Source organism: Triplophysa rosa, linkage group LG4 (genome assembly GCF_024868665.1).
Source record: "Triplophysa rosa linkage group LG4, Trosa_1v2, whole genome shotgun sequence".
NCBI classification, from domain to species: domain Eukaryota; kingdom Metazoa; phylum Chordata; class Actinopteri; order Cypriniformes; family Nemacheilidae; genus Triplophysa; species Triplophysa rosa.
The window spans coordinates 25,284,236-25,307,740 of NC_079893.1; the positions used below are offsets into that span (position 1 = coordinate 25,284,236).

Genomic DNA, 23,505 nt, shown 5'->3' on the forward strand with positions numbered 1-23,505 from the left:
CACATGGACGTGTACATTATTTGTATTATTATTCTTATTACATTACAGTTGTGTTTTTGGCAGATGCTTTCATGCAAAGTGACAAAGTGCATTCTATACATTTTTTCAGTAGGCGTGTGCCCTTTGAGCCTGTTGAACTGCAATGCTCCAATGAAACTAAACAACTAAGCTACAGGAACATTAAAACAACTTTCTTTCATTAGGCTATTATTCCTGATTTATTTTATTTTATTCCACACCCCAAACATGTGGTATCACAGAAAACCTCCAAAATGCTTTAAGATGCACCGGGTCTTAAACAGAACCAGTGTGTTTCATTTTCAAGATGAACAAAAATAACTGCTGGACGTATAGGGGGATGTAATGCTGATAGTGTACTCTAAGGACATAAACGTAACGTTAGCTGAAGCTACGAATGCATGTCCCCCTCCCTCCCTGAGAGCATCCGCATCGCTCCCCACTCGCGCAGACTGAACTGAACTGCTTTGATGCAGGAGGAGGGACGTATCGTGAGCTACGTGCAGAGTTCATATATTTACCACCGAAAATCTCAATCGACAATCTCATGCAGACGCACACCAGGAGCACACACAACTCGCTGCGATTTCAAGACACCCGATGCGCGTTCGCGGATTCAATCTAATTTGTTTCACGAGCATCTACGGAGTTTACGGTCGGCGATGCTTTGCGTTTAGATGAACGTTTATAGATTTGTTTACTAGCGCCCCAAAGGGGTTTACGCGGGTAAAGGAGACGTGATTGATATAACTGTTATTTGTAACCGGTTGTCAGTGAAAGGTGCATTGTAATCCGGATTTAATCTGAATTTGGGCGCTTTTCATCTGTTCGGGTTTGTGATCGAGCAGGAGTGACGGACGAGCGGCTGGTAAGTCCCCAATATTACACCTCTAACGTTACATTTCTGATATTAAACTGTCATTTTATTAAACTGTACTCTTATGGGCACATGTGCCTTTTGGCATGTTTACACTTTAAATCGTATCGTGTGAAATGCGAACGGATTATTATTATTAATTTACATACCTTAAACCGCTGTTCGCTCCCGTAACGTTACACTCTATCGTTAGCCCGCTGATAGCAGTGTGGCTAGCGGCTAATGTCAGCCTGTTTAAGTGTTTACTGGAGTTAATACACATCTGATAGTTATGTTTATCACATTCACGGTTATGTAAAAATGCTCGTGTATTTCTTCATTAAAGAGCCGTCGTTGCCATATATAGACGCACGGTAGAGACACCGCCTACTGTTAGACTAATACAGATTAAATAGATTGCATATCCAGCAATAACTGATTTAATGCAGCTCAGATTCTCAGAATGACTCTGAACACGGGGCCTCTGTACAGTTGGAAGACATTTTTGGGATGAATGTTCGTTCATTCATGTGTGGTGTCAAACTTCTCGACGTCATGATGATGATGATTAAAGCGCACGTTCAGAATGTTCGAGACTCGCGCTGTTTGTTTACCACGTGCTCCTGTTGCTCAGTGTAAACACAATAGTAACTGCAGTCCAGTGGCATAGCCACGGGTGTGCCAGGGTGTGTGCAGATTTGTGATGCAGATTTTTTTAACCCTTTGGCGCGTATACGACCACACCGGTGCGATTAGGACATTCGGCGCTTTAGCTGGCACTGAGCCAGAGACAGATTTACTCAGTCCTCTCACATATCACAACTGTGCAGCGCTTTCAATCACATAATGTTTATTTTAGGCTTCATACATTTAAATTCACGTGCTGTAAATGCGGCACAAACAAACATGACAGCGCCCGCTTATAACTGTTAGCTCAACTAACGCGATCATTATAAACGTGTTTAAACAACAAAACACATTCCTATACACATATTTGACAATCGGAATATCAGATATTTCATCTCATAGTTAACAAGTTTGTGAATATTTTGAATAAAAAAGAAAAATTACGTAAAAGCAATACATCAGTCATACAGCTGCTGTCGTTCTGCGGTGTGTCTGTCACATGATAAGCAGTCCCGCGTCGCCATGGAAATATTAAAGTGATAAATTCTAACGGTTTCCTTGAAAAATAACTCACGCCAGGGAGTCATTCTGAAAATTTTAAACTTACGTGTGAAAGGGTTTTAATAAAAAAATGATACTCGTGCTATTGTTGTTTACTTACAATATGTATGGATATGTGGCGAGTTTAGTTTTGCACATCAGCCCAGTGTATTCTGTAACGTTATATGCAGAGTTGGGTTTTTTTGCACTTTAATCTGTTAATAAATGTGTTTTTCAAACGCACACCCAGAGTCTCTTTTCTGGCTACGCTACTGCTGCAGTCACATTGATTTGTGATTTAATCAATATGAATATATCTAGGATTACATGTTAAACTTGAATGACTTGCATTTATAGTTCTACTTTGTAAATGTGAAAATGTGTAGGCCTAGTTGTTACCTTTAAATTATACCACGGGGCTGTTGAATGCTTCAATCTGATTGGTTGACAAACGTTCAATGGATATGCATCAGGCCCGGTTCCTGCCAGGTGCAGAAGGGTGGGCAAGCAGGTATCCTGGGCGGGCATATACCCCAACCAGAAAAAAAAAAAAAAAAACATTTAAACATTTTTTTTTCATTTTTTCTGATAAGATAAGAATGTGTTTTGGTAAAATTATCGGTTTTGTTTATTTCTGTGAACGTCTGACAAAATTTCCTTCAAATTTCATATAAAAAATGTTGTTTTTATTTGCATTTATTTGCTGAAAAAGAACTGGAGAAGACTGAAATATCGCAAAAAAAGTGCGTCAAAAGTTTTAAACAACACAAAACTAATGTTTGTAGGCCTACATGTATTAGAAAAAGTTAAAAAGATGATTTATGAAATAACCCTGCTTTTTTAAAATGAGTTTATTATCATGCTCTGAGTCTTTCATATTGCTGTTGGGTGACTTTCAACAAACACTGCAATATATGACTTCAATACATGCAGGATTTATGATGTTATAAATATATAAAACAGACATTCATTACAGAAGACTGCAAGATTAAAACAAAAATAATTGTTGTTGATTATTGCCCTTTATATAGTAATTGTGTGCGTTTAATTTTATAGATGTTTTACGCATTAATAAAGCGGTTATGTAAAATAAATAGAAGCCTATAAAGAAAGCGGGCTAAGAACATTGAATTCCCATCACTGAACGATCACTGACTTCTGTTTAATTTCGCAAAAAACTCCCGTAATGAATGAATCTGATTACACTGCACAGTGAACTTTACATCATATCTGCTGTTGTATATGAGGTCCGTGAGCACGCAGTGTGCCTAAACTAAACTCGTTTGCACAGTGTTTCGCTACCACCTTCACTATGAATTGGGGTGTTTGAGATGGAGGGAGACAGATTTATTTGTAAAGCTGGATCTTTCAGTCATTCCTGATGATCGATAAGTTAAAATCTAGCCTAAATATTGCGAGCAAATAGCAGTTTGTTAATGTTACCGCTCGCGTGACGCGTCCTTCTCCTTCACAAAATAAGACCGCAAAAACTCCCGTTATAATAAATGAATCTGATTTTACTGCACAATTAATTTTACATGCTGTTTATAATAAACTCAAAGCAAGCGTGCAGGTGCGCTTACCTACTCTTTCAAAATATGTTTTTTAGTGCTGAAGATAGAAACAATACGAGGAATAAATAATTAAATTATTATTACTGGCTTTTCTGTCACGTTACCGCAAACACGCAGGTGTGCGTGCGATCTCTCATTCTCTCATTCACACACACACACTCACACGCACTCATACACACACACACACACTCACGCACGCACACGCACTCATACACACACACACACACACTCACGCACTCACACGCACTCATACACACACACACACACCCACCACGTGGCTCAAGCTTCCGAGTCCGTTCGCTCTAACGGAAATGAGATGCGCAAGAAAGTAGTCCTACTATCAACAGTATTTTAAAGACGATAACATGACAAACATTGAAATTAAACATTCCAACAATATCCTGGTGTGGTAACCGTGGTATAAGTGGAATAATTGACTCCGGTCCGTTCAATTATTCGAAAGTTAATGCACATCCCGAGGTGGTAATGCGGCCACGACGCTAAGTGGAGTCAATTATTCCTTACGAATTTCACCCATCTAAATATGAAATGTTTCTTATAATTTACATACCCTCATGTCATATGTGATGTCTATATTAAGTGACAGATTTTTTACAGATATATTTTTAAACTTAGGATGAACTTAGAGGGTTAGTTTTTTGGGGGTTTTCTGTGATATATAAACCCTTACAGAATATATAGATCTACACTTGTTTTACTTAAGTAACCTTAAGTAGCCTATACGTTTATTGGTGTAACCTAATGTAGTCATGTTTAATGAGTCATTTGACATATTTAGGACTTGGAAACAAAAAAGTTAATTCAGATTAAACAGTCTTCTCAACTGGATTTGCTTAGTCAACAAAACTTAACGTTGAACCAAATGGATCAAGTTTTGACAAATACATGTGTAGTGTGTTCTTCCATTTCAGGAAAATTTGAAATAATGATCCACATTAGCATAGTTTACCATTGCTGTCCCAAAACCTATTACAGCATTCCTTGGTTGTGACCCACCAACGTTACGTTCTAAAACATTTTTTACGTTGTACATATAAACTTTGGTATAGTTTGTCCCTCTGAATCATGGAAATCCAAAGAAAAGCATTTGTTTTGATTTGTCTTCACAAGCAATACATTAATTTACTTTAACTGCTTCTGACGTCTCACTTCATCAAGTGGCAGGTCTGGTCTCCCGTGTAACATGCCGAGCCTGTGCACGCGATTTTTCATTCTAATTGGCTAGAGGTCGACCGATATGGGTTTTTGCTCTGGCCGATGCTGATTTTTAGAAATCAGGCCAGCCGATAGCCGATATGTTTGGCCGATTTTCTTTTTTTCCACCTTCATCTCATTAAATCTAATTAAGTAATAAGAAGTGATACAGAATATTGATTACATTAAACATTTATTTAAGACTTGTCTTTTCAAATCAGTGCACTTGATTGAGAAAGATTGAGTAAGTGTTTATTGCAGGGTACAAGATAGCAGTCTAATTCATAGCAATAATACATTGCTCAAAACTTTTATGCACCTTCTCAAACTGTTCTGAAGCATGCTTTTTGTTTATGTTTGTTGGCAGACACTGCTATTAGTCAAATGGTCATAATCTAAGTTAAAACAAAAATAAAAAAATCACTCATATTACACAGCCTGCTGCACATAACTGCGTTTTTAGTTATATTTAGCTTTTAGCCTTTTTCTAGCCTGACAGGAAAATAGATTTCTCTTGTGGTCGAATGCGTTTAAACAGCCGCAAAAGACAGCATACATAATGCGTAAACAAGGGAAAACAACAATTCAGGATTTAAACTTTGGCTGAAGACCTAAAAGTTTGGTTTAATGACGAAAAAACAAAGCAAGCATTATGTTTTCTCTCCATTTCAGATTTCTAACACATACTTACAGTGTTCAGCATGTTTCGCGGCTGTAAGAGCAGAAAAAATCCCGATTCTCTCTGTATGTTTATCTGCCCCGGTCGCGTTCATTTGTAAATTGTGTGCACTTATTTCGTCCATTTGAAAGATCGCCCAAAACGCATCTCAATACCAAGTATGAACAGAGTCCGACCCACAGACACATTTAAGCAGGAAAGTTAATGTGCACGTTTTAGCCAGAAGTTTCGTCTTTTAACAATTCTTGGCTGCAGAGTTGCTCCGTCTCACACGCTGCCTCAGAGGGAGAGAAATTCTCCGGTACAGAAACAGTATTGATAACGTCAGAGTTTATCTAGCTATACAATGCTAATAATTTAGCCGCTGGGCTCGTCACCAGGTTTTCGTACCCGTGCATACATGTAGCCTATGTGGTTGAAGGCTCGATAACAATAGAGTTCCAAAAAGCATTCTCAAGTAGCATCATATTTAATCAATGAAATATACAAGGCTAGATTAAGAACGAAGGATAAAAAGAATTTAAGTCTTACCGTTTTCTTGTGAAGTTATCAGGTAGTTAACAAGTTAGCAGGCAGAGGGTGACATGACAGTGTTATGCCGCAGGAGGCAGCGTCGCGTTTTCCACAACAACGCTTAGCTGCTCACAGATGCACCTGCCTGTTAATCGGCCTAATTTGCGGCACAATCGGCCGATGCTGATTCATTGAAAAATCCCCAAAATCGGCCGGCCGATTAATCGGTCGACCTCTATAGTTGGCTGATCAGCATCTCATAAGAACTAATCAGGGACTTGTTTTTGTGCACAATGTCCAGAGATGTCAGTCTGCCTTTTGCTATCCTGGCTGCCTGGCCGTGAACAATGAAAAGAACAGTCCCCTATGGTGAAAGGGTCATTATGTGACCTTATGTGGAGCTGAACTCAAAAACTATGAACATTTGCCTACAGCTCACTGTTGAAGGCAGTTAATTTATGGATAATTGACCCTCTTATCTCTGATGTATGTTTGGAAAATGACATATAAATTCATTGGTCATTTGTGGTGTTTGTGCTTTTTAACCAATTACAAAATGCTTGTATCTGATTGTTTGCTTATGACTTACATGAATGTAGCTTTTGCTTATGTAACTGTGAGGCAACTTAACATGCAAATAAGCTTTTGAACGAGATACGGCTGATTGCAGAACCATACGTCACAGCAGCGCCATGGCAGCAGTCTCGTGCCGGAAGTGGGCGGGGCAAACATCACCAGTTTTCTTTCAGTTTTGTTTATGTGTGCATGTCTGACAGCTCAATAGTAAAAGTCCCAAACGGACGTAATAGTAAAATAACGCATAGAATTCCGCTCTCGAATCATGCAGTTAATGTAGATACGGCAAAATGAGAAGAGATATAAAAATACAGCTTCTGACCGATTTCCCGCGGCATTTTTAATTACTAGACGGACTATCGATGGTGATGTCACTGCACGCAAGATACCTGACAAGTCTCAAATTTCCATGTAAACACAGTTTTCTGAGTAGCCTGTTTATTGATATGCATGTAAACACATGAAAACAGTTTTCTTTTATAAGATGATTTTTAGGGATGTAACGATTCACTCAGCTCACGATGCGATGCGATTCACGATTCTGATCTCACGATGCGATTTATTCACGATTTACTCACGATTTATTTTGAAAAAATGAGTTGAAACAAATTAGAAATGAACAACGTCCCTTGCATTATTTCTTAAATGCTTCACGTTTCTTTGTATAATAAAATAATGTTTTATTTCAAATAACAAAACTAAACTGCAATTTTATAACAAATTAATAATAGAAAAAGTCTCTTTAATATAAACAAACTAATACTGTCTGTGCTTTTCTTGGATTTAAGAAATATCAGCATCACGTTTAGGTTTGCAGTGAAAACAGCGGCCCCTGCTGTTAAAAAAATGTATTGCGATTCAGTTCAAGCCTCAACCGATTTGAATCTTCGCTCATTATAACCGATTTTCAACCGGCTCACGGTGAATCGTTACATCCCTAATGATTTTTAATAGATATCCGTGTGCGTTTACATGAAAGTAAACGGATCTATTAAAAATGAGCGTTTTCACACGTTTACATGCATAGTAATAAACCAGCTACGCAGAAAACCGTATTTACATGGAAGTTTGAGACTTGGCAGGTTTCTCGCGTGCAGTTTTTGATTACGCCGTTTATGAGCTTTCCCAGATAAAAGAAAACCATTTTATGCGTTTACGTGACTTTAATTGTTGTCTTAATTTATTTAGTTAAACTATATTTTTACTTAACAATCATTTAAGTATTAACCAATTTTTCATTTTACATAATACCATGTACTATACACTACACATCATAGACTATTACAAATCAAGCAAAAGTTATAGCACAGAAGACACACAATTAACAATAATCAAAAATTCAACCTAACTAAATTTGATTAAACTGTAATCTTAAATAAATAAAAGTTCTTAAAACATGCAATTAATCCTGGGGCATGTTTTGTCCAGACACTCATTAAGGAAAATGTCCTTATCACTCTTAAATTCAAAGCGAAACATGAAAGGCTCCTTGGCCAGCAGAGTCTCATCATTTGTTTCTGCCTGTGAAAGCTGCATAAGGGTTTTTTTCTGGTCTTCCTCATTCAGTGTCAGATAATCCAACAACAATCGATAACTACACAGGCAACTTTTTGCCATGTACTCTTTGTCCGCCACGAGGTTTGTTTACTTCTCACTACTTTCGCCCACTTCCGGTCTGAGACTGCTGCCATGGCGCTGCTGACTTGTGACATATGGTTCTGCTGTTCTGCAATCGGTCACTATTGTTTTGAACAGATATTAGCCGGTCGCATAGTCGTGTGTGATGCACAATAGTTCTACACTAGCCAGAAATGACTCATAATTCTCATTAATTCTAAGACTAATTGTTTCCCTCACTTACAAAGACCGGAAATGGTTTTATTCAGGTAGATGCATGGACGAACGTCCTAGATATTGGGGTGTTTTGACCATTTTCATCAGCTGGATTTGCATGTTCGTTCCCCTCATTCTCTTTGATGTAAAAAAAAGATGATGTAAGTTTTAAACAACAAAGATGTGAATTAGTCATCATGTTTTGCAGGCTCCTGAATTCTGAATCCTGTCTAACATCCACAGAGATGCTATATCTGCCAGTGTAAGTGTTAGAGCACAATTTACACAATTTCCATGATTTTCATGTAAAATTTATTTATTGAGTAGTGATTCTCGACATTTTTAAACAACTGAACTCAAAACTGAAACCTTCAAAATCCATGTTTGACCGATATGGATTTTTTTTCAGTAGTCACTACAGGCTAGAATAGTAGGACGTGTGTTGGCCGATGGCTCTGTATGTAATAAATTGATATAAAATTGACATTTATACTGACATTTATCTAATTTTTAATATTTCCTCAAAATCCACAAAAAAATATTGAAAATAAGAAACTGTGCAATATGTATTGGTTAAGCTATAAGTGGATTTTACAACCAGCACAAGGAAGAGAGAATGCTTGTGGTAGTTGTCCAATTGCAGTGTTAAAATGACAGCTTGTAGATCTCTTTAACAAACAGTTGCTATGGTATTTTTGGTATCTGGTATTTTATAGCCTCAATTAAACATGAGAAAATCCTAATCCTGTAGATTTACACTAGATGCTGATCTCTCTGTATTGAAGAGTTATTATGTGTGCGTTTGTGTGTGTGCGCATGCGATTACAGGATGAACGGGAAGATGAGAAATGAAGCCAGGAGAAGTTGTTTGTGAGAGTCGGGGCTGGGGTTTGTGAGGGAAAGCCATTGAGGAATGCAGGCTTGAGGGGTAAACTGGGGGCAACAGCTGCTGTTGTCACTTCTGAAGCTTGTTTGTGACATCTTATGTTACTGTTTAAGCTCATTACACAAGACACTTGACTTCTAATGTAGATCTAGGATCACTCTCTGCGATCCCCCCCCCGATCAAACCCTCCATAAAAGCAATTGCAGATCGGTTCTCAGATCAGTACATGAAGTCAGCTTCCGTGTTCAGCATGGTAAAGATCATCCATTTATTAGCATGTACAGTATTCATCTAAGATCTAGGAATAAATAACATTCTTTTTAAATAATGAATGCATATTCAGTTCAGTTTTCCTATGGGGCTCTATTTCAATTCATGTGACTTCTTTTGAAAGCTGCCTCTTTTCCTACCTGTCTGATCTTTCATTCACAGCTCTAATTCGGTCTAAACCGGATTAATTAACACCCTGACCCTGAAGTAAACACTGCATTAATCTCACTGCCCACGCTGAGCTAAAACAACTTTCCTTTATATTTATGTTTGATATAATAGAGATTATTTAGCTGATATAAGGAGTTTCTCAGTGCTGTTATTACGCACAAATTGAAAGTGTGATTTTTGCTCAATACAGGTCAATGTGTTCAGTATGTGTTTTTATAATAATAAATGTGAATCAAAAATAATCCTTGTAAGATATGGTAGAATTCACAGCGAAGTGCATGTGGGTCAAAGACGAAAAAGCATAAAAACAATAAGTGTAATACTGCTTGATTGTTGTTGTTAAAAAAAAGAACGAAAACGTTTTCTGTTTAATTTAATAGCGTTTTAGTTTTTCTGAGTAAAAAAGAAATATCATACATTTTCCCCTGATTTGCAGAAGACGCCCACTAAAATGTCATTTAGTATAACAACCTTGTCAGGCATATTTACAACAAAAATCTATTTATCACATTAAAAGACTGAATGACAAATTAACATTATTTCAACCAAATTTTGACATTTTATTCTCCAAAAACTACTTACATTTAATGTGCTTTCTATGGACATAAAATCGCTTTTGTAAATTTCTTTTGATGATGACATCTTAACGTCTTTGACCCAGATACAGACGGAGAAAAAATTAAGAGACTTTTCATTTAATCAGCATTTTTAGATGAATTGTGGCCAGTCCAGTGTCTGTTGAATTTCAACAAAATCAAACCTCAGGAGTGACATAAAGTCATCCAACAGCAATGTGAAAGACTGACAGCTTGACAAGACACATGAAAAATCAAGGTTATCACATACTTTTTTCCTAAATACATGTAGAAATATTACTGTTGTATTGCTTAAAAGTGAGTATGAACTTGTTTTCTTTCCAAATAATACAGAGCATCTTTTCTGTTATTTTGACCTGTTTCTCCAGTTTTCATTATGTTTAACTGTAAGTTTTGTATATGTGTTTCCAGACCTTTTTGTGTGAGGTTGATTTGGCCGTCCTTGTTAATAGAAAAGCACTAAAACTTAAAGAGTTTATGCAGATGTTGACACATTCATCAGCTGATGCTCTCTAATATCGCTCAGAGTTGATACGTTCTGTAATTTCAGGGAATTTCCAGAGGCATTGTGGGATTTTTATTTAGAAATGTTTCAGAATTGTGACATTGACTGCTTCTTCACTATCTACAGTTGAATAAAGTCCCATGTGATACTATATGTAATATGAGATAATAGACTTGTGACCATGTATTTACTATCCAATCTGACACTGACACTGTCGAGACCCGATCACACCCCTTACGGAGCTGCAGGCCCTCTAGTTTTGTTGTAATATTAAGTTTCAAATGTGCAACTGGGATAACCAGGGCTCAAGGCTCAGTGGAAATTTCCATTTCAGACTGAGACAGCAGTCTTTGTTCTGCTGCAGGACCTCGCCACAAGTTGCTGGAAACTGGCTTGGGACATTGTTGCGAAAGAGTGCAAACAGTCAGCGTTCTCCCAACATAAATAAAAGACAAAAACCAATACAACCTATGATAATCGGAAAATCAGTTACGACCTCTGATTGAGCAATCCACACTTTACTTCAATTCTGCCTCGAAAGGTTAGTAGCTTTTTATAGCAAAACACTGCATTGAGTTAAAATATTAGCTAATCGTTTCTGTTAATATGCCTCTGTTTACTGACTGCAGTCAAGAATCGGGAAGTATAGATTTCTTGTAATGGATTGCACGTTCTTTCATCATGGTGGTGTGCATATGTTTGTGTACACAACAGCAGCACCATCTTCTCTCTCTTCGTGGGAGTGACCCCCTAACGTTCATGTTTGGGGTTTAAATGGTGAAAAGGGGGAACGATCAACTGATAATGTTTTGGTGTGGGAGCAAACAATCGCCGCTCAATAGGGGCATGTTGCCAGAGTAAATACAGTCAAGGTTTTACAGTTCTTGGCCTTGGGATATTGAACTCCTTTGATGGGGTGGGGGGAACAGCTCTCCCTATACCCTCCCTGTGATGAATTATTACCAGAATTACTCAGGGAGGAGTTTTCTTGTTGCAAGTGCTTTCAGTCAGTTTTACAACTTTATTGGCTTGGATAAATATTTGTGTAGTTTAATGTGAATGACTTGAAACTGATGGTTCTTTGCGTGTATTGTCATGCCCGAGTCCACGTCAATAAGTTTGGGGCCTCTCAGTGAATGTGTGAATATCTTCGCAGTAAAATGTGCCGCTGGGTCTTGCTGCCAGGCAACGTATGATAGACCATTGTAGAGGTGTGTGCTGAGGGTCTGCTTCAGGGACATGCACAACACATGGGCTATGCAAAGACTATAGCAATCAGGCTTGCACAGTGAGTATTTTATTATAGCTCTTGAAACTGCAATAAACACTTCCTTTTGAGTCTGCGTTGAGCGTCAAAGTGAGACATGACTCATGAGCAAATTCGAAAGTGATACTAAACATTGGAAAGTGACTTTGACATATTAAAAGTTCTAATAACATTAGATGAAAATTACAATTATTAAGTTATATAAAGCATTACTTTTATTCAACCAAACAGAAATGTTTTTTTAATCAAATAAAGCTTTTTATCATTTTCAACTAACTTTTCAGCCTACTATACTTTAGTCTTACTAAATGACTAAAATGAGCAAAGCTCATTCACATCTTGCATTCTCTGTGGTTCACTTTAAATGATTCAATGATCTCTTATATTTGCTAGTGACTGAAAAGTTCAATAGTTTAAATGAATCGGTTCAAATGAGTCATTCGTGTGCGAGTCGTTCTAAACGCAATGTGCGTTCATACTGGCGAACTCGCTGTGTACAGTATACGCTGATTCAACGATCCACCTGCACAGCTAAATACATTACAATGATGTACGTCATGTTAATCTAAGAAATTTCAAGACATTAAACGTACTTGGATGCAAAACAAACAGCCGCGAAACACAGCTAGCTCTTGTTCTGCAACTCTTTTTAGCGCCTCAGTGTGCTGATAGCGAAACAGCGCCTCTACTGTGGCGTAATGCCGCAACTGCAGTTACAAATGACAGTCTGTTAAATGCTTAGTTTTCGATTTACTAACGAACAAAAATGACTCGCTTAACTGTATTTATTTTCATAGTTATATTATAGATGTGTGTCATCACTACACAGATTTTATGGCATTGTTTCTGCCTGGCGCTTTCCAGGACTGATCCCGTTAATGTTACTAGGTCCCCTTTCCGGAATCACTTTTCGGGATCAGTCTGGGGTGCGTTTGCGTTCACACAGAAGGCACTCTGGCAATTTTACGGCAATTTTCTGGGATCAATGGTCTGTGAGAATGGGGTTCCTGAGACTACGTCCACACTAATCCAGATACATCTGAAAACCGAGTTTTCATTTTAAAACGCTCTTCAACCATACTAGTGTTCACACATTTTCCAAAAAGCTGCTCATTCACACAAGAATGTCTGAAAATCCTTACATCAATGTACCGCGCATGAGGAAAACGCAAAACATCATGCGTCCTGTCTGTGTCAGGCCTTGATTTACTTAATGACTAATGGTGTTTTTTGGACGGAAAGCGGAGGGATGTCAGTGGCCAAACAATGCGTTCCGTCTCTTTTGTAAAATCCAGTCTTAAATATGCCGTTAACTGACATTAATGCTATCAAACTGAAGAGCAGCCAAAACAACTGCGTCAAATGACGAAAAATACGGCATCGTTTTCGAAAGCCTCCGTTTTCATAGGCCACACTACAACGCGAAAACAGCGTTTTCAAATAGCTCTGTTTTAGTGACAAAACCGCCATCCTAGTGTAGATGGAAGGCCAAAACAAACGAACCGAAAACATATTAGTGTCAACACTTCAACACTGATGTTTTCACAGTTTAATTAGAACAGGAATGCATTTTAAATATGTACATAACATAATTGCAAGTTCGCATTTTTATGTAAGGTTGAAACATTTCTTCGGTTGACCGCACATAATGGTTTAAATCTTTGCACCTAGAACTTTATAGCAGAGCTAAATTCGCTTCCCAACCTTTTTGACCTTGACTTCATGTTTGAAGCTGCAGACCTCTTCAGCTCGTCTCTACATACCAAGGTCTGAAACTTGGAGTCCCTTGACTCCATAAAGCTTATTTAAGTACCCTTACATAAGTTTTCCCAAGACCGATGTGTGGGTGTGTTGAAATATTACTATGTAGAATAGCTCTGGCTAAATGCCCATTGTCATCTATTGAGATGAATGATGAATGTGCAGGGTTAAACCGGATATTCTGACTGATGCAGTGTTGGGTTTCATTGTACTCGTCCTGACAAAAGTTCAGTTAGGAGAATTGAATGTATGTGGTAAATGCTGCATTCTTTCTACTCAGACACTGGTTTGTTTTGCCCTGGGTGGAATTGTTAAGAAGGGTTAATCCATTTTTTTCTTGGCTATCAGTTGTTTATATTATTCTTATCAATGAACAAATGGTTTGGAGCCTATGCGGCCTATGGTTTTGTTATGTAATATTGCAGAGAGAGAAAGCAAATAGTGAAGGATGCTCGTAATTGCAGCATGTACTAAGAGCTGGAACTGTATTGAGTTACAGTACTGAAGTATCTTTGGGTTCAAATTGCATTATGGCTTGACAATTGAAAAGGCAGATGAAGAAAAGGTACTAATCCCAAAGTTGATGCACGGTAATGACAAAATGTCTACAAGATCTTCATTCAGTCAATAAAAGTAAATAGACGGACATGATGGATAGAAGCATGGTTGGATTTACTCAAGGGGTTTCAACTGTATGTGTATTATAATTCAAGTGCTGCGCTTAGATTATTGAAGCTGTTTCTTGATATCATTCAACTCTTGAAAAATCGAAAGCAAGATAGAGGTGAATAGGGCACTAGATAATTGGTTTGGTTGCTATTTTAATGAAACCAAACAGAGCTTTACTGCTCAAGAGTGTGATTTACTGTACGTGAATGCATGTGTTTAGTCATAAGCCTTATTAAAGAATGAGGGTTTGCTTTTTCTAACTCGACTGAGTACATGAGAAATTGCAAACGCAACACATTATGAACAAGCAGGAGCTACTTTAGACTACATATTCTCTCAGTACTAAAAGTGACTCAGTACTCTATTGCAAATGTTTTTCCTCTTCTTTTGGAGGTGAAAATACCATTTGGCAGCAAGCAGAGGTTCTTAGAATGAACTTGTCTAGTCAAAAAGGCATGATGGGAAGGAAGGGGCAAAGGAATTAGATCAGGCACCCTGCGGTACAGAAGATCAGACGAAAAAAGCTGTTTTGTTTTATTGGCCGCCTTTTGGTTGGTGCCAGTGGCCTGATGGACACCTCAAAACACTTTTGTGGTTAGAGTTTCGTCCACAGCGAGACAGTGCCTCCAGGACACATTTGCTCTGGCTGATCTCTTGTCCAGCAGATCCTGATATTGAGGAAAACTGTCACTCCTGTATAGATGGTGGCTCTTCAATCTTGAATTTCCTCCACGGGGTCTCTTTTATTGCACTCGATATTGTTCTACTCTTCCCATTAATATCTTGACAAGTACTTTTAAAGCTTTTAGATTCTTTGACCTATTCAGTAAAGGATATTCCCTTCACAGGCAAAAGTTACATTATTGTCAGACTGCGGTCTGTCCATCAAGCCTGAGACTGGAAGGAAATATGTATACTTCTTTAAAAAAAAACATCACAGGAGCACACTAGGGGAAACCCTTTATAGTGGTACATTTTCAGAACGATGTCATCAGCAAACAAGGAATTAGGCCATAAACTGTGTCATTAAATATAAACTGTAATCTCATGCCACATCCACACAAAGCCAGAGCTTTCCCTATCCAATCTTTTTTTTTCCTTTTCACGGCGTCGTCTCAAGAATTATCTGCATACACACGAAACCACTAAACCGACTCAAAATAATCAGTATGTGGCGCTGTAATTCTGCCACAATGATACATTAAAAACAGAAGAAGACTTGAAGCATGCGCATAAACTGTGCGCGCTGGGGTGATGACATCATTGTTTAAAAAAATATACGGATCGGCTGTACACGGGAAATTGCATGAGTGGCATTTTCAGATTGATCCACTCTGGGACCCAGTTAAAAAAAAGCGGTTTCAGGCTCCCAAAACGCCGGATCCGTGTGGACGAAATGCCGATACGATACAAAATCTGTATGTACACAGCTAAACACGTCTCCGTGTGGATGGCCTCTCAGTACCAGCACTGACCATCATGTTGTAAATCAATCTTTTCTTGGCATAGCTGGGTCTGTTATCGATCTGTTATCTGTTGAATCAGTTGCCCATGAATCAATTTTGATAGCATTATTGATTAAGCTTTGTAAAGCTATATGGAGGAGATAGTTGTGTCTGAATGTATCTCATTCTATGCTGGGCTGGGTTCATACCAAAGCACAACTGGATAAGGACAACATCTCAGACAATTTGAGTGCAAATATTTCAGAGTTTACAGAAATATAATTTTTTTTGCCAGATAAGGCAAAACATACATTGTTTAAAAATAGGAAAGTCTTATATGGAGAACGTTATACTAATACAAGTGCTGGAAATGGCAGATTCACTGGGGGAAGTTGGGGACATTTTTAAACCATATATGCATAAAATGTCACTTTATTTAATGTTCACATAAGCGTTTTGGGACATAAAAGACATTTTGAGGTGGAACGCTGTCCCCCTTGAACCGCCCCCCCATTTCCAGGACTGCTAATAACCTTAACTTTCTTTTTTTTCCTTGTGATAACTGAACACTTTTCCAATTTCCTCATCAGTGAAATAATATACAAAATACAAATAAGATACAATAAAAGAGACAACTTTTTCAAAGTTAAGGATACTCTTCAAAGAGAGAGGTATTTGATCTGATGTCTTTCCTATTTTTGTAATGCGCCCTGACTATGAGATATTGGCCTCAGACTGCTACATACTGTAGCACACATTGAGGATTGAAATATGTTGTCAAAAAGTATTAGGCCAAGTGTTTCATTTTTATTCGGCTTCGGCCAAGAATTTTCATTTTGGTGCATCCCTATAAAATAACTATAAACCAGTGTGTTAAATAGCCCAGAAGCAAAAAGACAGCATGTACACACTTAGCCCCCCCAACATAGCCAAGAAAACAGACAGTGCTGTTTACCAGAACATATCAGTACACAGTGAATGTTGTTATTGAGATAACAGCGTGTGTGAAAGCGGTCGGTTGTTGATTTTCTGTTTGGATGTTTACAATCATTGATCCGAAGCTGAACACCTTGGAAGTGTCAAGGAGGAATAGAAAGAGAAAGTAAATATCTTTAAGTTAGGGCTGTCACGATAAACCGACGATAAATATCACGTGATTTATGCACAGTTTTTGAGTGAAGTACGGGAAAATACTGCTGCATCCGAAAGCCAGAGGGCGCTCTCGTGCAGAAACTCCAAATACGCACTGCAGAAGAAGACCATAACACGTTCTAGAATCTAGGAAATGCCTATGGACATCTTTTTATCACTGTTACTCAAGCCTCATCAGGTATTTTTATGATAATAAAGTATATTTATAATGATCATGTTTGACGGGTGTTGCTTTTTCAAATGCACATTATATGCGACTCAAACTCGCACTGCTTTAAGATCGAGCAGCATTTCCTACTGATCCCAGAGCCGTGCTTCACGGACAAGCTACGCATTAAAAAAATATTGACACATTGCATATCGCAGCCAGCTCGATTACAATAGGATTTAGATTAAAGCAAATTGTCTTTATCTTGGGTCTGTAGTATTAAAAGAATTGGGTTGATTTTTGCTGCAACTTGAATTAAAAAATTTAAATCTTATGAGTGAATTCTAATCTAAAGATGTGTATGTTTCTAAAACCTTTATGTCTGTAGAGTACATGATGCGTGTGCACGCGCGTGCAGTCAGCGGATATGAGAGATGCGCGTCAGTCAGCAGAGACTCGCGGTACGGTGGACCCACATGCGAGTATAAACGAGCCGTGAAAGACAGGCTGTGCGCGCGCACGTTTACATGTTTACTTGCGGCTTTAAGTGTACTGACGGCTGTGACGTTCTTGCCCGCATCACGGGCAACAGAAGATCGGCTTATAATCGGCGAGACGTGAGACTGACCGGCCGGTCACCGGTCCGGCGATCATACGAAAAACCGGCCGATTCCGGTCTCTGGCCGGTCAATCGGTGCGCCTCTATCTTTAAGTAGAACTGGTCAGTGGGTAATCTAGCTGAAAGTGGTGGTGTTTTGCAATGTGTCAAAGACTCCCTCACAATCAGACAGGGCCAAGACAGGAAGTAAACATTCAAAAGGAAAAATGAAGCCCAAGTATGTGTGAGAGTGAAGTATGATGGGTAACGCCCAGCTGCATGGTCTTTCTGTTTGCTCACACAGTCTCACATGGGCCGGTACTCTGGTCTTATCTACTGAAGGCATGTCTCGACATGCCCACACTGGGGAAGTGAAATCCTAAAGAATCCCACTGTCACACATATACATAAATAAATAAATAGACAAAGACACATGCACACTTGCGTCATGTGGGGACCTTTTAATTACTTCAGTTCTTAAAGGTCCAAACTCCTATTGACAGAAACGTTATGTTTTTATTACCTTAGAATGAGCTATTTCTATATACATACACCGCGGGTCCCCTTACATGGAATTCGCAATGTTGTTTCTACAGTAGCCCTAACGGACAAATTGCTCTACAGAGTGCGTTTCGTAAATTTTTCCCCTTCTGCAAAAAAGCAAAAGCGTGACAACATTTTAGTTCTGTGTCAGCCACTGTAGTGCTTCGAAAGAGAGTGGTGGAGTGAGCCATTGGTTGCAATTCACAACTTGACCGCTAGATGCCGCTAAATTCAATACACTGGGCCTTTAAACAAAAGGTAGTTCCATAAAAGCTGGAATTTGCCCATTCTCCTAAATTTACTATTTTTAAAACATTAGCGTTATAGTTATCACTCTTGGTGTAAAGGGCCTTAAGTTTGAGTATTTCTTAAGTGTGAAATACATATCTCGCATATAAACGAAAAAAAAAACATGTTCAGAAGGGACCAAACGAAAGCTGTGCTGAATCTTAGTACATTAGTTAACCCTAATTTCCTACAGATACACGATGTGTATTACTTAATAGCTCCTGCAGGACCAATGTTCTCAAACTCTCTTCTGGAATATTACATGCGCTACCCGAAGAACTGCATAATGCATTAATGAGTTTATTCATTGGTCAGCGGGGTGCACAAGCAGTTGTTGTGGGAACGGTCCAGAAGCGAAGTCTAATTGCATATTGCGGAGAGCATTTACCAGTATATGCACTGGCGAGGGAGATTTTTCTCTTCTTCTCTATAAATGGATCAAAGCTCTTAAGGTTGAGCTGGCAGTGCAATGATAGATTACTGCACTAATGGCAGCTTGGTCTGCAGGCCCTTGCGCCGGCATTTAGTTTTGCGATCAATAAATCACTCTCTGTTGTTTCTCTCTCTCATTCTCATGTTCGCCCCGAACCCCACCCCCTGATTCCTTTCTCGCTTTCCTTTCTCCAGGTTATCCATGACCTCAGATTTACAGCATTATAGTTTCAGGATGCCGAATATAGGGTTCCAGAACCTTCCTCTGAACATCTACATTGTCGTCTTTGGGACCGCCATTTTCGTCTTCATCCTTAGCCTCCTCTTCTGCTGCTATCTCATTCGGTAAGACCACCTCAGTGTTCTACATGTGTGGATGGAGAGTGTGTTTAAACAAGTTATGACAGTAGCTTTGCATCCTCTTCATCATGTTACTGCGTTTGGAATTTGCAAGCGTATACAAAAGTGTCTGTGAAATGTAGAAATTATATTAAATGAAAGAACTTCAGGAATGTCATATGCTGACTATTATTTCACTGCTTTAGCTCACGCCACAAACACTGGGGCTAATTCTAGGCCACTGGTGTTCATCCAGCCGAATGTTTCATGCACTGTGCTCAAAGTAAAAAGTAGGAAATGGAGGGGAGTTTAAAGACTTCTGTGAGAGGATAGAGGAAAGCTGACAGATGGTGGCGGGGAAGAGAAGTTCTCTTTCATCTTCGCACCGTGTCCGCACCACGCGAGGCAGCTTTTATCATGCTCGCTTTGAAGACCAAACCACTGTTGAATTTCACAGCCATAGCTTAATTAATAGTGGTTGCCCAAACAGGAAGTGGAGATAAGCGAGCAACTTCATTGAATTCCACAATATTGATTTTTTTCTCTAATTACTAAGAACGTTCTTTGAAAAAGGATTTAAATGGAAATATCTCCTTATTTAACATTTAATTTAGAAGCTAACAACATACAGGCTAATCCTATGTTTTAACAAAGCACCAAGATTGCTTTGTTGTCGATTTGTTTTCATTGCGATGCAGCATTGCACTTGAGGTCGTGCGCTCAACTTGTCTGTAAACATTCTTAAAGCAAAAGATTATTGGAAAACTAAGCAATTGTATGGCATTTTTACAAGAAGACCACGATTATTTGTTACTGAATGGTTGTGTTACATTTGGTGGTTTGACATGTGTTTTGTATGTATTAACAAAGTTTATCATAAAGAGTGAGAAGGTCAAACAGCACAGTTTGGAGAAGCTATAAACTACTGACTTGATCATCTGAAATAAATATATATTTAAAGTATCCTTGCAAATTCCTGCTTCTTGAATTTCGCTTGTAGTTTCAAGACAGATTCACATAAAACTTAGATCCATAAAGCAGCATGTTGCACAATGCATCTTTGAGGAAGCTTTAACTTTATAGATGGAGTAAACTACAGCCGCCTCTCCTGTTAAAAATATAATCCGAAGGAAATTGCTTAATCATTCAAGTGAGAATAAACCAAGTAATGATAAACAACCCACTGGACCGTTGAAGTGTTAAAGCAAACAAACAGAATTGGGAATATTTGGACATCTTTTGTCTGCTTCATAGACTTCAGGTCTGGGTTGTGCTTTTGTAAAAGACCCATCTGAGATAGGTCATAACATAGCCCCAATGTACAATTGTATAGCATGTCTTACATAAAACAGTGAGATCCAGCAGCTCTCATCCAAATTCACCCTAACCAGCGGGGGAGATGGTAAGTTCCAGTTCTATTCTTTTTGACTTTACCTCCCCCCCACTGTCTATTGAAAGGTGTATAGGCTCATATTTATCATCAGGTCTTGCTGGTAAATTAAAAAATACTGGATAATTTTGTCAGATTACCAAGTCATTTACTAAAAGAGTTTGCATTTCCAGATTCCATGCTTCTAAAGAACCAGTCTCCCTTGCATGTGGTCAGTTTACAAAGATGCAGAACTCCCTCAATGAACCAGCATTTAACAGGCATTGCCCCATTACAAAAACACACATACTATGTTTTACAAAATAGAAACAAATAATCACTACCATGTTGTTAAAACATGTGCGGGACTCTCTTCTTTTGCAGAGCACAAAATATGATATTTGAGAAAGTTGATTTTGTGTCCATACGAGGGAAGTCAATGGGGTCTATTGTTGTTTGGTTACCAACGTTCTTCAAAATATCTTCTTTTATCTTCTGCAAAAGAAAGTCATACAAGTTTGAAATGACATAATAGTTATTAAATGATGAAAGAATTTTTATTTTTGGGTGCTCTTTGAAATGTATAAATGTAATGGAATTAAGATAACAAAATATCAAAGCAGTTGCCCTTTGATGAATATGGCACAAGCACAAGTTTTTAAATGAAACATTAAACAAAAATATATACATGTTTACTTTTGTTAAGTATTACTAGAACATTTTGTAACTGTGATGACCTACACTAGTGGTTACTTTTCGAGAACAAAGTATCAGTGTGAACTTGAGCGAAACTGACCATCATCTAAAAACTAACTGGTCATAAATTGGTAAGAAGGTTGTTTCTAAGATTCTGCACCAGCAGTGCAGAATGGAAAGACAACAATTGCAAATTCAGCAAGTATCAAAATAGCACCCACTTGCATAGCAAGATTTTTCACTAGCTATTTTTATATTTACCTTTTCTTGAAACAATAGATGGGAAGTGTGCTCGTAAGAAGCATTTTATGGCATTTAAAGGAGCGATGAATTAAGACATCAATTTTAACCCAAGCTCTTGTTATATAAGAGGGAATCGTATTCAAGCAAACATCCTGTAAGTGTCAGAACTGAAAACGCCAATTACAACTGATATTGACACCATTGAACGCCAGGTCCTGCAATGCACCGCCTCCACAGAAGAATATCAACGACTACTTCTCTAGCCCCGCCCACTGGTTCGCGCATGACAGTACTGAAGTAACACAAGTTGCGCGGAACCAGATAGAGCGAGCAAGCAATAAACATGCCGTTAAAGATCGCAAAATATTGTGCAGTCGGTGCCTGGTTGTGGAAGAACACAGTCGCTGCATAACCTTCCTTCGGATTCCGACATTAGTAATGCGTGGTTGAAGTTTATTTTTAAAGACGTTCCAGCTCACGTGGGTAAAACATTACCGCGGATTCCTGTGATAATATTAGTCACAGATTAGATATTAATATTAGGATTTCCACTAAGAATAAAATAAATCCACTCCTGTCTCTTCCTAGGTTTGGACTCTGTGCAGCGACTACATTGCATGTTGTCCACAAACTTTAGACCGCTGTCGCTTGTTAAAACAACAATGGCAGAGCGCGGTGGGTGGAACTGTGTAGATTAAGGGGCGGTAACATTATAATAGAATCTGCTTTGGACGTCACAATCGGAGCGAAATCTGAACGGCTCGATTTCTCACATGCTTGCAGGGAAAGGCACACCAGAACAAACTTACTGGGTTCTTATTTTTCACGTTTTCTGGGTTGCTAGATGCACCGGGGACCCAATTATAGCACTTAAACACAGAACAAGTGGGGTGTCTGATGTCTCCTTTAACAGTTGCGTTTGACATTATGGAGTCATGTCAGTGTAAAGAGGCTCCCCTTTTAAAGTCGAGACACTTGAGCTTTTTATTTGTCAACATGAGCAGCTATTTTATCAGGAACATTGCATCTCCAGATTGGACAGTCGTGAGACCCGTGAACATTCATTATGTGAAGGACGAGTACGTCGTGAGATGGAGTAGATTTGTTAAGGACGTTGTGATTCAGGACAAACACGCAGCCTGACACGAAGCCACACGTAGCAGCCGTGCATCAGCTACGACACACAAATGTGCCCCTGTGTCTAACAAACACACACTTAGAGAAGATAAGTGGGTGGGCAGTGTTTGTTTAGCGCAGTCATCCCATGGGGGAAAGAAAATCAAAATTCACACCCACAATTTCGGTAAAGCAATTATTAGTTAACACATCACGCTAAGTACTTGGTAATTTTACAAGAAGTCATGAGGTTTTAAGCATGATGAACTGTAACACTAGACAAGCTGCGAATGATTCATCTGTATTTTGTCTTGTTTTCTAGTAAAAATACTTTACACATACGCATACTTAAAATAAAATACATTGAGTTGTTAGGCAAAATTGTGTAACATGTTAAGGTTTGTTTTTAATGAATATATTTTGAAATGAAAAGGATTGTTCACCCAAAATAAAACATATTTTGTAATTTACTCTCTTTAGTCATTCCAAACCTGTATGACTTTCTTCTGCAGAACACAAAAGAAGATATGTTGAAGAATGTTGGTAACCAAACAACATTGCCCCCATTGACTGTCATTGT

General features: G+C 38.5%; 1 protein-coding gene across 3 annotated transcripts in view; it reads left to right on the forward strand.

The window, feature by feature from the left end:
- The first annotated feature begins 451 nt into the window (after positions 1-451).
- rnf24 (ring finger protein 24) overlaps positions 452-23,505 on the forward strand; it is a 36,884-nt gene continuing 13,830 nt past the window's right edge. The window contains exons 1-3 of one of the 3 annotated variants that reach the window (XM_057331376.1): positions 452-886; positions 8,640-8,693; positions 19,358-19,507. In XM_057331376.1, coding sequence (XP_057187359.1) covers positions 8,677-8,693; positions 19,358-19,507 — 167 coding nt within the window. In that variant the 5' untranslated portion in view covers positions 452-886; positions 8,640-8,676. Of the gene's footprint in view, positions 887-8,639; positions 8,694-11,035; positions 11,401-19,357; positions 19,508-23,505 lie in introns of those variants that run through there. The other 2 variants (XM_057331377.1, XM_057331378.1) reach the window with 2 other exon arrangements.